Raw genomic sequence first — 15812 nt, 5'->3', positions numbered from 1 at the left:
TCCAAAAATTACAAATAGAACTATTATACAGTCCAGCAATTCCACTTCTGGGAATTTATTTGAAAGAACTGAAATCAGGATCTCAAGAAAATATCTGCATTCCCATGTTTTTTTGCAGCACTGTTCACAGTAACCAAGATATAGAAACAACCTAAATTCCCATTGACAGGAAAAGGGATGGAATATTACTCAGCCTTAAAAAAGAAAGAAATTCTGCCATATTCAACAACATGGATGAACCTGGAGAACATTATGATAAATAAAATATGCCAGTCACAGAAGGACAAATATTCCATGATTCCACTTACATGAGGTGTTTATAATAGTCAAACTCATAAAAACAGAATAAAATGGTGATTGCCAGGGGTTGGAAAAAGAGAGAAATGGGGAATTGCTGTTAAAGTTTCAATTATTCAAAATGAGTAAGTTCTAGAGATCTGCTGTACAGCACCATGACTATAGTTAATACTGTATTGTGCATTCAAAAATGTAAAAGGGTAGATATATTAAGTGCTCTTACCACAATAAATTTAAAAAAGTAGATCACAGCAGGGCTTACAGCTAGCTGCAGGTGTTCAGAGCCTGACCTCACAGTTATAGTCCACTTTTCTTAAAGACCTTCAAGATCTGTTTTAGGGGAAGGTGAATAAATTTTAAAGGCCCAGAAAGAATGAAAATGTGAACACAGAGCTATAGATTTATATGAAATAAAAGATGTTCTACAAAAGATATACTGAAGTCTACTTTCTATATCTCATCCTTTCTACATTTCCCTGCTTTTAGGTCCCTTGTCACAAATTGCATATGGTTTAGTATGCCCCACCCTTTCAAATTTCCATTTTCTCCTACAGAGTTACACTTGCCTTTATCACAAATATATGTAAAATTTTGATGATCTTGTTGGTTAAATGCCTGAATGTTGTGACCTGGTGGGAAGAGAAAGGTCTTGAAGGTCTGATTTATGGATTTAATTTTATCTAGGACCTGTCCTTTGGACACTTAGAGGCTCTAGCAAACAACTGTGTTCTGGAGGTTAGAAAGGACAGATTAAAAGACAGATAGGGCACAGCAAAAGTTGAGTTTTTCTTGATGACAAGCACAGCTGGAATTAATTTTTTTTCTAACCTCAAGAAGTGGTGTGAATTGCTAGAGGGTAGGAATCAACATCGTCATTCTTTTGATTTCAAACTATTACTATTTATTGCTTCAAACTCTTACTATTTATTGTTCATCATATGTCAGGCATCCTTCTGAGTGTGTTTTATATGAAATAGTTTATTTAATCCTTCCCACAACTTCATGGAGAAGGTAATTGATTACTCCCATATCAAAGATGAGTGAACTGAGGCCCAAGAGGGAAAGTAATTTTCTAGGGCCCCATAGCTGGTAAGCAGCAGAGCCTGAATTAACTCAAGTGATTCTGTCACCAAAGCTTTTTACATACCCTGGAAGGACATCCTAGAGACTTGATGTGTAGACCTGTCTCCTCAGTTCTTCATGGCTGGCTAATTAGCTGTACCTTCCTGAGGTCAAATGAAGTGACTCTGAAATCAGTCCTTCCTCCAGATATCAGGCATTTAGCAGCCCCTGGCCATTTCTTCCTGGATAGAGATAAATATTAGAAAGATCAATCTTATAGAATCCATTCTGCCTAGTTACTGATAGTCATTCTACAGGAAACTTAAGGATTCAGGTATTTGTGGTATAACTATAATTATATAGATCCCAAACAGGACTTCGAGGAAAAAAAAAAATTTGCTAGAGACAAATTCAATCATCTACTATAAAATATGCTATCTTGATTTCTTGTGAAGTTAAATATAATCGACCAATTATAGATATATATAGGAAAAGGCATAATTGTGACTGCAGTGCTTCTCTCTAATGTTATAGAGGGTTTCCTTGCTACACACAGCTAAGACAATCTTAAGATTCCATTTTCTTCCTCATTCTACCTCTTTGCCCTCTCTACTTTTGTCTACATTTATGTATTTCTGCCATTTTTCTACAGATGTACATGTTCAGTAGTGTTAGAAAGAAATGATTTTAGGGGTTCTTGTGTCAACTATCTGTCTCTACACACTGAGGTGGTTTTTTTTTCCTTTATCATTTAAAAAGCCAAATTTTTTATAGCACTTTAAAAAATTCAGATACACTTCACATAACTTAAAATTTATCATTTTAAAGTGTACACTTCAGTAGTTTTTAATATATTCACTGTTTTGCAACCATCATCATTACCTAATTCCAAAATATTTTTATCATCCCACAAACCTCATACCTATTAGCGGTTAGTCCCAATTCCCCCCTTCCTCATCTCCTGGCAGCCATTAATTTTTCTGTCTCTATGGATACATCCTCAGGCAAATCTTTTATCTCTGTGCAAAATGGCTGTCTCAGATCTATGATTTGTTTTTTATTCTTTGCTGCCTAAATCAAACTGCCTGCCCAAAGCTTTACCTTGGTGTGTCGTTCCCAGTGGCATATGTAATATATATGATAGACAGCATGAAAGTACAAAATTTTAAGAGGTCCCATCAGAGTTAGCAAATGCTGCCATACTTAAAAATTTTAATATGAAGAAATATACCATATATTTTCTATATTTCCACTGTCCACATTTACTTAGAGTTTTAGTTTACTTCTAATTTTAATTCCAATTTTAGATTTTCCTCATCTTTTCCTTCTCTTCTTTTGGTGTTTATTCATATAACATGTCAAATTACATACATTTTGAACTTAATTTGAAGGCTGCTAATGTTTTCAGTAATCACTACAAATCAAAATAGTATTAATAAGGGACATCTCATTTTTTAAAAATATTTACATCTAATTGAGGTTCCCAAATTCTGGTCCATATCTGTGCTATATTTACTTGCTGTATTCTCTGTACATCCATACGCTCTGTTCATTTCTCAGATAATTTCCATTTAAAATAGAAATTCAAATGTATTACTATGTTCCACTGTGATTTACCTGTTTACATGTCTCTGAGTGGACTCTGAACTCCTGGAACAGAGGGACTTTGTTTACACCTGTTTGATTTCCAATATGGTGCCTGGTGCATGGCATGAACTAATACACCTACTGTTGTTGAATGAAGGAACACGATTTAAATATACAAGCAAGCATATGTGTCAAAATTTATACACCTAATTATATGTTATATTACATTATAATATTACATACACAACATACATAAGTTTTATAAGCTCACAGCTACATTAAAAATACTTAATATTTGAAAAATTCAAAATGATATATGTGAACACCATAAAGTATTAAATATATCGATTTTTACATTGTTTGATTTTATAATAACCTTAAAACTAGTTATTTCACACAGAAACACACAGCATAATTGCAAGATGGAGAAACGACGGACAAAGGGCAGAGTGGAGATGCAAGTCAGGTAAACAAACCTGTATTTGGACTGTGTAGCACTACTTGACTGACTTTGGCTATTTTTTTCTGAATCTGAATTTTCTGTGACGTGGAGATATTTAATACGATGCTTAGGGATCAGTTTAAGATTGGGGCTAATCAATATGAAGGGCCCGACACTTAGCAGGCCCTTCGGGAATCTTATCGGGCACTTTATCCCTCAGACTTAGACTAAGTAAAGGTGTTTAATTTTTCTACACATTGTGAGTCTTTTCCAATGAGGAAAACCTACCCGGATGCCAAATTTGCCAATTCAGAGAGCCCCGATAAAACAATAAAGGTATAAAATGATCCATCTCTTAACTCTGACAGATTGCTACACCCGCAGGAAGCGCTGGGCGGACCTCCAGTATCCCAGCATTCCTTGCGCTGCTCCCGTGGCACTTCTACCGCGTCTCGATGGTAGAGCCGGCCTCAGAGGCGCCTCGGCGTTGGCGGCTTCGGTGAGGAGAAGTGAGAGTTCCAACTTTCCTCTTGGCCTGAGAGGTTTTTGGCGCAGAGCATCGTCATGTCAGAGAAAAAGCAGCCGGTGGATTTGGGTCTCTTGGAGGAGGACGACGAGTTCGAGGAGTTCCCTGCCGAAGGTAACCGGCTGGGCCCCGGCCTCTGGGCCGCGCGGGCGGTGACTCAGGCCTCCGGGTAGAGTCGGCGCGGATGCTTGGGCTCGGCCCGGGGGCGCCGGCGGGAAGTCCAGACCCCTGCGGCCGGCTCTCGAGGCTCTGCACGCGCGACCTTCAATGCGACCGGCTTTGGGTTCGGCGTGTCTGGGTGGACCTCGCTAGTGAGGCTGAATGCCTTCTGCTTCCTCATTGGGAGGAGCCATGGTGACCCGAGCCTCTCCGAGTCCGGGATGGTTGGTCTTTTTTTTTTTTTTCCCTAACCCGTCACCTCGTTCATATCTACATATATCTCTTTTTTCTTTACTTTCTTGTCGTGTAGCAGCGTTCCTTTGTCCTTAAACCACCCAGAATTCAATTGCTGTACCTGGTTAGGCCAGTATTGCTTACTTTTAGGACTTCACAAATGAAGCCACTGAAGTAGGCTCAGGTGTTGGTGGGTAATGACACGTTCTTACCTTATCCTTGTTTCTCATTTTTGATCACTTCAAACTAACAGAATCCTAAAGCTTTATATTTTTATTAGTTTCATGGTTACCAAGAGTAGTTTTCTCATTGTAAGTGATAGCAAATAGCTAGTATTTATCGAGTAATTACTTGTCTAAGTGTTTTGCTTGTGTTCATTTTAACAATTCTAGCAACTAGGTACCGGTATTACCATTTTTCAGATAAAAAAAAAATTGAAGTTTGGAACTATTAAGAAAGTTTGTCGAATGTCATATAGCTGGCTAGAAATGATGGATACCTTCTAGGAATGATGTACTGTTTCTGTTTATCTTTTTATAAATAAAGACCAAAATTTATTAATTGTTGTTTCCAGGTAGGTTTCCAGAATGACTTCCTTTATTATTTGTTATGTGTAGGGTAAATATTTGTTCTTGTAAATCAAGGCTGCTAATGGTAGCCTTTCTGAAGGTGGTAGGAAGAGAATTGTGATTAATAGTGTACCGATCTGTTATGTTAAGCAATTACAACTTCGCTAAAATTGTCCTAAGGTGTCTACCCCATTGTGATCCTATTGTGCATAAAAAACCACATAGCTTGAACATTTTTTCTTCTTATTTATGGTGTACTCTGTTATTTTGCTTAGTGGAAGAAGACATTAGTGTTCATAGGACCCCTACACTAACCGAAAGCACATTTCAGTTATGGGATTCATTATGTATTGAGAGGATTGTTTTGTTGTTGTTTTGGTAGTGATTTATCTGTCCAGACATGTTTTCTCTCTCTCTCTCTTTTTTTTTTTAAAGTAAGATTTTATTTATTTATTTATTTGAGAGAGACCGCACAAGTGGGGGTGGGGGAGGGACAGAGTGAAGACAGAGAAGCACACTCCCGGCTGAACAGGGAGCTGGAGCAGGTTTGGATCCTAGGACCCAGGACCCCAGGATCATGACCTAAGCTGAAGGTAGATAGATGCTTAACCCACTGAGCTACCCAGGCCCCCCAGACATGTTTCCTTTACCTCACTGTCAAGTTGGTTTGTAATCTAATACTGAGCTCTTCAGTAGAGAACTGGCTTATTGAGGGCAGGATCAACTTTTTACTCAGACTTCATATTTCATATAGCTTTTACCCATTGTTTATCACATACAAGGTACAATGGTAGACACTTTGTTTACATTTTATAGTATAACTGTCACTACAGCTGTGAGGAAATCCATGCTTAGATTTCAAAAGCTTGCCATTAAGTAGTAAAACCAGGATCTGAAAGGTCTGTGTGACTCCCCAACACAAGCTTTATTTTTAACATTTAACAAAGTGCCTGACACATAGTAAGTGGTAAATAAATGCTTGTTGAGGAGCACCTGGGTGGCTCAGTCATTAAGCCTCTGCCTTCGGCTCAGGTCATGATCCCAGGACGCTGGGATTAAGTCCTACATCAGGCTCTCTGCTCAGCGGGAAGCCTGCTTCTCCCTTTCCCACTCCTGCTAGTGTTCTGTCTCTCACTGTGTGTCTGTCAAGTAAATAAAATCTTTAAAAATAAATAAATAAATAAATGCTCGTTTAATGAATAAACTTGCATTTTAAAGTAAGTAGGTGAGGGACACCTGGGTAGCTCAAGTCATGATCCCAGGGTCCTGAGATCGAGTCCTGCTTTGGGCTCCTTGCTCAGCAGGGAGCATGCTTCTCTCTCTGCCTTTGCCTGCCACTCTGCCTGCTTGTGCTTCTCTCTCTCTCTCTCTGACAAATAAATAAATAAAATCTTTAAAAAAAAAAGTAAGTAGTTGAGAATTGACTGCTTAGAGAGTTCTAAAGATAACTGAGTACCTAATGATACACATGATTTTTCTCAGCAACTTTGATTTCAGCAGCTTTTTGCAGAATATGTAGTTTGTTCTTATTCGAAGTTTATGTTGTGAGGAGCAATTTGTTCAAAGTCTTGGTAGTTATATAGTAAAGAATTCATTAAAGTTAAGAGAAAACGCAGAGAATGTTTTTTAGGAAGGAGGATCTTAGGGAGAGAGAATTTTAAGCAGGCTCTATGCCCAGCACAGAGCCTGATACAGGTCTTGATCTCACGGTCCTAAGATCATGACCTGAGAGTCAGTTGATTAACTGATGGAGCCATCCAGATACCCTGAGAATTCTACTTATTTATTTATTTATTTATTTATTTTTAAGACAAGAGCCTGTTGAGATCAACCAGTTTATTAAAATTAAGTAACTCAGCACTTAACTGGTCTTTATAGGATATTTGTTGTCTTCAGGTTTGAATGTGTAAAACCCAATTCATTTAGGAACATTTCCATTTAGAGTAAGAAATAACATTGAAATGCCATTGTTTTGCTTAGGTTTCTGTGTTTCTTCTGTGGTTCATAATTTAGACAGGTTTTCCTTTCATGTTAATTTGAATTAAGATTTTGGTGGGTACAAAATTAGCCCAATAGGTGAAACCAATAAATCTTTACTAATAAAAACTGCTCTTATTAAAAAAAAAAACTAAGAGAAAAAACCTGGGAAAATATCACCAAGGAATTACTGAATTATTTCCCTTTTGAAACTATATGGTTTTTGTTTATTTTTTATGGCCAAGTCATGTTTCAGTCTTCATTGCTGTTCATTGTGATCCATAGACCAGCAGTTTTGGCATTAACTGGCAGCTTATTAGAAATGCAGTTTCTCAACCTAGGCCTACTGAATTAGTGTGGACTTTACCAAGATCCTTTAAAGATTTGTATGCACTTTATAGTTGGAGAATAACTAAATGGCCCATTTTGAATTTTTTAGTATTTGAATTTTCAGTTCAGTGATTATGACCTGAATTATTTTCCAGGTTCTCTGCTTTCTTTGGAGATTCTCTTTCTTGTGGTTGTCTTTATAGTAAATGTGCCATTGTCAGACACAGTAACAGATACAACATAAAATGGGCTATAATCCTCTTTTCTATCTGTAGGAGGTCTGATTTTCACAGGCCTTGTTGCCTCATTGCTCCAGAAAGTGGGTGATGGGGGATACCCATTGTGTAGGGTAGCTCGCAGTTACAAGAGACTGCTGCATGAATACCATTACTGAAGTTTGGTATCCCTGGTTTGAGTAATGGATTATCCATCTTTTGGGGGAATGTTGTTGCTACATCTCATCCCGGATAAGAACTTGTTTGGTAGGATGTCATTCAGTCATTTTAAGGAAGGGGAATTTCTGTTTTAAAACGGAAGCTACGGTAATGTGTTTTTATGGAGCCTCTTTGTTTCTTTTGAATAGTTCTTCAGTGTGAGGTATACTGGTGGTGGGAGGGGTGATTCTCTGAAGGTCCAGAGAAACAAATGCTTCTTTTTAAAAACTTGTTGTTTAGTCTGTGGATCTGTGTTACATTGGCAGTTCCTTACAGTTACTCTAACTGATGGGTATATAATCTGGTCATTAAGAACTGTTTAGGAGCACCTGGGTGGCTCATTGGATTAAAGCCTCTGCCTTGGGCTCAGGTCGTGGTCCAGGGGTCCTGGGATCAAGCCGCACATCGGGCTCTCTGCTCGGCAGGGAGCCTGCTTTCCCCCCTCTCTCTCTGCCTGCTTGTGATCTCTGTCAAAAGGATAAATAAAATCTTAAAAAAAAAAAAAAAGAACTGTTTAAAAATCATGTTTAGGATCTTTGTGAAATGCGCTCTGCAGCTTTTTGGCTATTTAAACTGAGAATAGGCTTTGTTCGGAGGACACTCAACATAATTTGTGTGATTGATTATAATTAATTTTGGAGGCTTTGGCATGGTTAGAACTGGGAAGCAACTTAAAATCTAGAGAAGATAAAACATGTCAAGCTCGTATGGCTAAGTTGGTAATTAATAGAGCAGGGTCTAAAACTGAAATACTTTATAATTTATTTCAAATGTCAAAAAAATTTTCATCAGAGAGATATTAAAAGGATACTTAAAATATTTTCATTAATCACCTTCCTCTGACAATCAGAAGTGGGTGAGAAAAGAAGAGTGGAAAGAACAAGTGGGCCTTTTGGTTCTTTTAATCTCTTCTTTCTGTGCCAGAATTGAGAGAGGTTTTTTTGGGTTTGTTTGTTTGTTTTTTTAGGGGAAAACTTTTTAGAATATTTAAAAGGAAACTGAGTTTGCCTCCAGAAGTAATGATATTTACAAGAGAATTCTATTATATTAAGTATTCTATAATTTTTCTATGATCAGTGAAACTGCTTTGTTATCTGATGAATTCAAGAGCAGTGTACTACCTGCCTTCCAACTTTCCTTGAAAAATTGCTGGGTAAGAGACTGATACTGATGGAAATCTGTCTGTTGAGGCAGACAATAAACAAGCTTGTGGTTCCCTCTGGAATAACTGAGCTGCTCTCACCTAACAAAGTAAGACATCTTACAGTGGTTCTTATCCAGGGAAGTATTTTTAGACATCACATTTACCTGACAGATGCAAATGTGAAGTAATGACATTTAGGGGTAGAGGCCAAGGATTTTAAATGCTTGTTTTGTATAGACCAGTATTGCATAAGAATTGTCCAGTGAAAAATGTCATGGAGAAATATTTACATTGATTGGATACCAATTGGACTAAATCATCAATGGGATTCCTGAAAATTATAAATATAAGGATAGATACAACTGATAATGTGTCATATATTAGTTAACTAATGCTCAGAGGACTCTGCTATTTTCAGTTATTAAATGTAATATAGTGGACACATACATAACACTATCACACATTTAAATTAGTTACGTGGTGGTGGCAAGAAATGAAGAAATTGTGTTACTAAAAATAAAAAATAAATATGATGAATGGCAGAGTGCTTGTTGCATGTCCATTCATGGTAATTATATGCAAGAAGAAAGTTTTTGAACCCTGGGGTAGAAAAAGCACAATGAATCTAAGATCAGACCTAGTTTCAGAATCAATTTCTCATCAACTTGTAGCTTATCAGTTCATGTTAGTTACTTAATTTCTTTAAAATGCTTTTATAGTATTACGCATATGATAATTGTACAAGTAGCTGCTTATAGCAAAAATTTAAACCTACAAAAGGGCATAAAGTAAAAAGTAAAAGCATTTACTTGCCTTTCCCCCAAATCATTCGCCATACACCAGGGATAGCCACTGTTAACTAGTTTTTTTTAGCATCTTTCCAAAATTTATGTATATATTGTGTGTGTTTATATATATATTTTTAAAAAATACAGAGGACCATATTATATATAGTATTTTTCATTCTAGAGCAATTCTCACTTTGTCTTTGACTTTCATGATTTTGACACTTTTGAAGTTTACAGACCAGTTATTTTGTAGGATGTTCCTTACTTGAATTTCTCTGATGTTTTCACCTGATTCAATTCAGGTTCTACACCTTGGTTATCAGGAATATCATAGTTGCGATTTTGTGTTCTCATTACATCCTATCAGATAGAATATGATTCACATTTGTTGTATTACTGAAGAAGTTCACCTCAATCACTTTATTAAGGTATTTTCTATGAGGCTCTTCCAAAATTAGATTACTCATTTTCCCTTTGTAATTAATAGGCATTTTGTGAAACTATGGAAATACTAAATTCCACTCATTATCAAACTTTCAGTTTATTAATTTGGTTATTTATATCCATACAGACTCGGATTATCATTTAAGGGGTTATAATAAGGTGCTATTATTTATTTTGATCCTCAGATTGTCCTATATTTGAACATGGGGAGCCCTGTCATACCTTTGACCTTTTTGACATTTCGCCGTCAATTGTGCGTTTCCAAGCATTCTGACACAAAAAGATATTCCAAGTTATTCTTGTTCTTTCCCTGCTCAAATCCTTGAATCAGCTCTTTCTCCAAGGAGCATTTCTTTTAGTGGAGAATAATATTCAGAAAGCAGGATCTCAACTCCAGCTGTGCTAGTTGCTTTGGGGACCCTCTCAGTGGAAGGAATGAAGTACACAAATGTGTGCATAAATTTATACACTTGTATTTGTATGTGTGTATATATAAAACATAAGTTCACACAGTGTCTCCAGTTACAGTTCAGCACTACGGGGTTCATTCTAGCTCATTTTCTTTCCATATTTGTATCTCCCTTCCCTAACATGGAGAAATCTGGCTTTCACTGTCTTAAATATATTGTCTGTTTGGTCATCCTGCTCCCTAGCCAATCTTTGTTGATCCCTCCACCCACAGTTACCTTCCTTATGTCGCTTGGGCTTCAACATTCTTTGCCAGACCACCCTCTCCTCTCCTCGCTAAAGCACCGCATGACTACTTCTCCGTGTTCACTCTATGTTCTGCCTCTGTAGGAATGCCCTCTTGGCTCTGCCACCTCATTTGCTACCAGGTGCATTTTGAATTTTGACATAGAGCCTTAAATTGCCTTTGAGAATGGCTATACCAATTAAAATTTCTATCACAGTTTACTTTTTCCCTCATAAGGTTGCCTATTGTCCATATTTAGCATTTTAGTCCTTGTGAACCTGATGGATGAAAAATGAAATGTCATCATTTTGATTTTGGGATTGAATTAAGTGAGATTGACTGTTATTTTTTCCTTGAATTTTTACTGTCTTTTTTTTTTTTTAAGAGTTTATTTATTTATTTGAGAGAGAGAGCGTGCCTGCACACAACCAGGGGGAGTCGCAGGGAGGGGGAGAAACAGACTCCCAGCTGAGCAAGGAGCCCTATGCAGGGCTGGATTCCAGGACCCTGGGATCATGACCTGAACCAAAGGCAGATACTTAGTGGATTGAGCCACCCAAGCACCCCAGCTGTTACCATCGAGGGGCCATAGCAAAATACTGTAGATTGAGTGACTTAAACAATGGAAGTTTATTTTCTCAGCATTCTGGGGGCTGGAAAGTCCAAGATCGAGGTGTTGGCTGATTCAGTGACTGGTGAGAACTCTCTGGCTTGCAGACTGCTGCCTTCTTATTGTGTCCTCACAGGGTGAAGAGAGAAAGAGTGAGCTGTTTGGTGTCTCTTCCTGTAATGGCAGTAATCACATCTTGAGGACTCCACCCTCATGACCTTACACAATCTTAATTACCTTCCAAAGACCCCATCTCCGGATACCATTACATTGGGGTTAGGGCTTCAACGTAACTGTTTTGAGATGGAGAAGGACACACACATAACAATGATACATATGAAATGGCATAGCACAGAGTTTCATACAAAATGGTACTCAATAAATGTTAGTTCCCTTTTCTTCCCTCCAGTCTCCTTAGGGAGTTGGATTTTGGATATTTGGTATTTACTTAGAATTTGAATTGACAGATATTTTATTTGTAATTTTAGGAATATCCAAAATAAAGCTTGACTTCGTTGGTTATTTAAAAATTGATTAGTTTTCTAGTATTGAAAACTTTTAAATTAATTTCCAAAAGTGCTCTAAAAATAGTGTATTCATATAAAATATAAAGATACATAAAATAATAGCAAACAGTTGTTTAAGGATGCATACAGATGTGCAGGAGGTATAAAGAAATACAGTGAAGTTAAGAAAACAAAAAAATCAAGATACTGGTGCTTGGGGACACCTAGGTGGCTCAGTGGGTTAAGTGTCTGCCTTCAGCTAAGGTCATGATTCCAGGTTCTAGGATTGAGTCCCACATTGGGCCCCCTGCTCAGTGGGGAGCTTGCTTCTCCCTTTGCCTGCTGTTCTCCCTGCTTTTTGCTCGCTCTGTCTGACAAATAAAATCTTTTAAAAATTCTTAAAAAAAATACACACACACACACACACACGTATATATGTATGTGCTTGGGAGGATTTAGTGAGAGGCGTACTCCAGGATATTAAACAGTAAAAATTACTTCGAAAAACTATTTGGATTAGCTGTTTCACTGATCCTATAGAATAAACTAGCAGTAAGCAATTGCAACTTCAGTATTTAACATTATTACTGGATTGTTAAACATCACTCAGTGAAAGATGTGATGAATTGTTGAAAACATTGAGGAGAAAATAAAAGTTTCAAAGACTAAATTTAAACTCTTCTGAAGTATTAAAAGTTCACCAAATACATATTTTTCCTGTGTTGTATACATGTAATGTTTGGTAGAAATAGTATTGTCTTTATTCTGGAACATGTTTTCCTTCTTACTTTCCTTACTCCACAACTTCCTGTGAGGTGATTGGTGCATAATAAGTGATTTATTCATTCAATATGTATTTGTTGAGTGCTTCCTATAAATGTGGTAGTGAATGGTGCAGAGAGAATGATGTTAGCTGCCATTTATCAATAGTAAGTGCTTTAGATACATGGTCTCACTTAATTCACATAGCAGATTTATAAAGGTTTTATGCTTGGGTAAATTTGGTAATTTACCAAGTCATAGTTAACTAGATGCTCTACTGAGGCAAATTTGACTCCTTAGGTGATAACTTACCTTTGAACTTAGAAATACCATGGAGTCAGGGCACAGTGATTTTCATAGTAAGCTTGAGATTTTTAGTATTTTGGAGGTGCATATCTTGGGAGTGGAACTCGAAGTCCTTCCCTCAATACTCCCAATTAAATCAGAGCAATTTTGCTTTTGCTTATCTTTATCTATTGGGCTTCTGGGTAAGATTTCATTGAGTTTCCTTCCAGTGGTGGGGGCCGGGATAGGGAGGGCAGGGAATTAAACAGCTGGTAGTAAAGTGTAACTAACAGAAGTTGAAAAGAAGGGGAAATCATTTCCAGTTCTGTACAAGCTGAGATAGCAACATTTGAACAAAGCTTTCGAAAGACAGAAGTGTAGAACAAGGGTTTCCAAAAGAACGGGAAAAGAGTAGATACCTGGAGGTGAAAAAATAATACTTGTGTTTTATTTGACTATGAAATAGTGGTTGTAAATGCAGGTAGTTTGGAGCCTAATATTGTAAAATTTTAAACCAAAAGTCCAGTTTGGACTTTATCCTTTAGATACAGGAGAAGTAGATTTTTTGTTTGTTTGTTTGTTTGATATGTGTGGGCCTCCTTTAAGCTGTAGGTAGTTTAAGATCAACTCAGCTAAATTAATTTGGAAAGATAGAAAAGAGACTGAGTCAGGGAAACTGATTAGCAAAATGTTGAAATAGCTTGACTGAGGATTAAGGGCCTGAAAAAGGTTGTTAGTAGGAAAGAAGTGAAGAGAGTGACACAAGAATAACAAGTGAGCTTTGGCAACTGGTTTGATAAGGACTGTTGGGAATAAGAAATTGGAGGTTGTGATTTTGCACTTGCATGTCTAGTAGAAGACAGGTGCTGGGGTTCACATCTTAACTCATTCATATGGAGGATCAGAATGAGGGAATTGCGACAAGTGTGGGCATGAGGCCTTGCAAAAAATGAGAGTAATGGCTTTCGGCAGTTTTATAAAAGTACAGAGAAAAACTAAGCGCTAATAAAGAGAAGCAAAGTCAGCATGACTTTATTGTGGAACCATTCTCCCAGAGGCATGTATTTTTAAATTATCGATGAAAGGAATTGTGTTTGAATTTCCTTCTTTTAAAATATATGAAAAATTATAAATGATTATTTAGCTTATTTTGAGCCTCTTTCAGACTGCTGACCACAAATAACTGAAAGCTTACCAGTAGTCTGGTAGCAACATCATTTATGACTTGCATTTGGTTGGTTGGTCTAAAGTTCCTCACTGACATTTTTGGTCCTTATTGGAGAAAATGCAGTAATAATATGGTGCTGTGCTAGGTACTGATTTTTTAGCTATTGAATAAACATTAGATCTCTAGGGTATAGTTGTTTTTGTATCATGATAACCTGTAAAACTTAAATTTTTGTTTTAATCTATTTTATACAGTTTAAGCAGGGACATGTATATTCATCTCAAAATGACTAGATTTAGGGTGTCTTCATTGTTGAATTCATGAGCAGAATGATGGTTTTGTAACTGTTGCTGTTCTCTTTCACGTACCTATGATAGTAGGTAGTTCTCTGTATACTCTACTGTGATGGTAAGTGTACGATTAAGAATTTTTCAAACTTCCATATGTTTTTAAAAATCTTTTTCTTCATATAATGTTCTGCATATAAATGCTCAATTTTTATTTGAAGACACTTTGTTGAAGATTAGTTTGTTTATACTGAGGGTAGCTTTAGTTTTAAGGATTAAATGAAAATTTGATGCTCCTACACATTGGTATAGAATAAGGCATTTGCAACCCTATTTAATATAACGAGAATTTCTTTTTCGCTTTTCTTCAAATAGTATACTTTATACTTTTAGGGAAATTTTGAAATGTGTATTGGAGAGTGGGGAGAGTAATTTCAAAATACTAAGTTGAGAGAATTCCCTTTCCCATACTTAAATTTCAAGGTGATACTTAGAAGAAGTATGTAGGATCTTTGATGGTTCAGATTTGTGAAACTTAAGGCTAGTCACAGATATAATTCTCACTGGCAGATGTGAACAAAGCCATATCTGGGGGAAAGTCTTAAATAATTTTCTAGAATTCCTAGAAACTTATGTATTAGGCATCTGTTACTGGTTACTTCCAATTCTTAAAATATGTTTTTTTTTTTATTATTTTTTTTTTTAACCAGTACACATCTGGAGGCCTGCACACTGAAGTAAACACAGCTGTGGTTATTTAAATGATTAATCACAATCCTGGCAATGCACTTAGTGTTGAAGATAAAGTATATACTTTATAAAGTCAGCTATGTATTGAAGGAAAGCATTAGACATGAATCAGGTATCCTTTGTTTCATTTTATTATTTTGCCCTATATTTGGGTTTAAGCCTTTAAAAAGGAGTGATTAAATAAAATTGCATAGTTATCAGTTTAGAGTTATAGTTGAAAATTAAAACACAAATCAGGGATATATTGCAAGAAATGCCAGATACCGGAGATTACAACATCATTGCTTTTTAATTTACACATTCACTTAGTATGAGTATACATATATTGCAATTTATAAATAATGTAACATGTACAGTATGGAGGATTTATAAGTGTTTGGAAATAATACTTGGGTATTATTTTACCTTATAACTTAAACTTTTTACATAATATATTCAGTACATTTGTTAATAAAATCTTTAAAGTTTCCACCTAAAATAGATTATGGATTCCCATTTGTCAGTGTGAATGAACACATATATCTTCATTGGTGCTTTTGTTAAATATAAAGTGCTTAATAAGTTGTAATTCAAAAGATTATATATTGGATTCTTCACCTGTGATAATTGGAAGGATAGTTCACTTCATACAGAGTTCAGTGTGTCTTACTCCTAAGATAAGGCATTAAGGTTAAAGAGTAATACATTGAATTTCATATGATGATTTGTGAAGAATTTAACCAGCTTTTCTAAATTTGTATATCTGTATACTCAATAG

At 36.3% G+C, this 15812-nt stretch overlaps 1 protein-coding gene and 1 long non-coding RNA gene across 2 annotated transcripts in view; one reads left to right on the top strand and one right to left on the bottom strand.

The window, feature by feature from the left end:
* Positions 1-321: 321 nt before the first annotated feature.
* LOC123387010 lies at positions 322-3812 on the bottom strand. The gene is made up of 3 exons (XR_006601326.1): positions 3677-3812; positions 1445-1601; positions 322-627 (listed from the first exon to the last, which is right to left on the bottom strand). It is a non-coding gene; the product is annotated as an uncharacterized LOC123387010 (long non-coding RNA).
* The window catches only part of SEM1 (SEM1 26S proteasome subunit), a 26089-nt gene continuing 14089 nt past the window's right edge, over positions 3813-15812 (top strand). The window contains exon 1 of the mRNA XM_013064201.2: positions 3813-4028. Within this exon, the coding sequence (XP_012919655.1) occupies positions 3953-4028 (76 nt within the window). The 5' untranslated portion in view covers positions 3813-3952. The remainder of the gene's footprint in view (positions 4029-15812) is intronic.

The sequence above is a fragment of the Mustela putorius genome, unplaced genomic scaffold, assembly GCF_011764305.1.
Source record: "Mustela putorius furo isolate JIRA1106 unplaced genomic scaffold, ASM1176430v1.1 tig00003845_pilon_pilon_pilon, whole genome shotgun sequence".
Classification (NCBI taxonomy): domain Eukaryota; kingdom Metazoa; phylum Chordata; class Mammalia; order Carnivora; family Mustelidae; genus Mustela; species Mustela putorius.
Note: the sequence above shows the minus strand (reverse complement) of the source record. Positions and strands in the feature narration are given on the sequence as shown.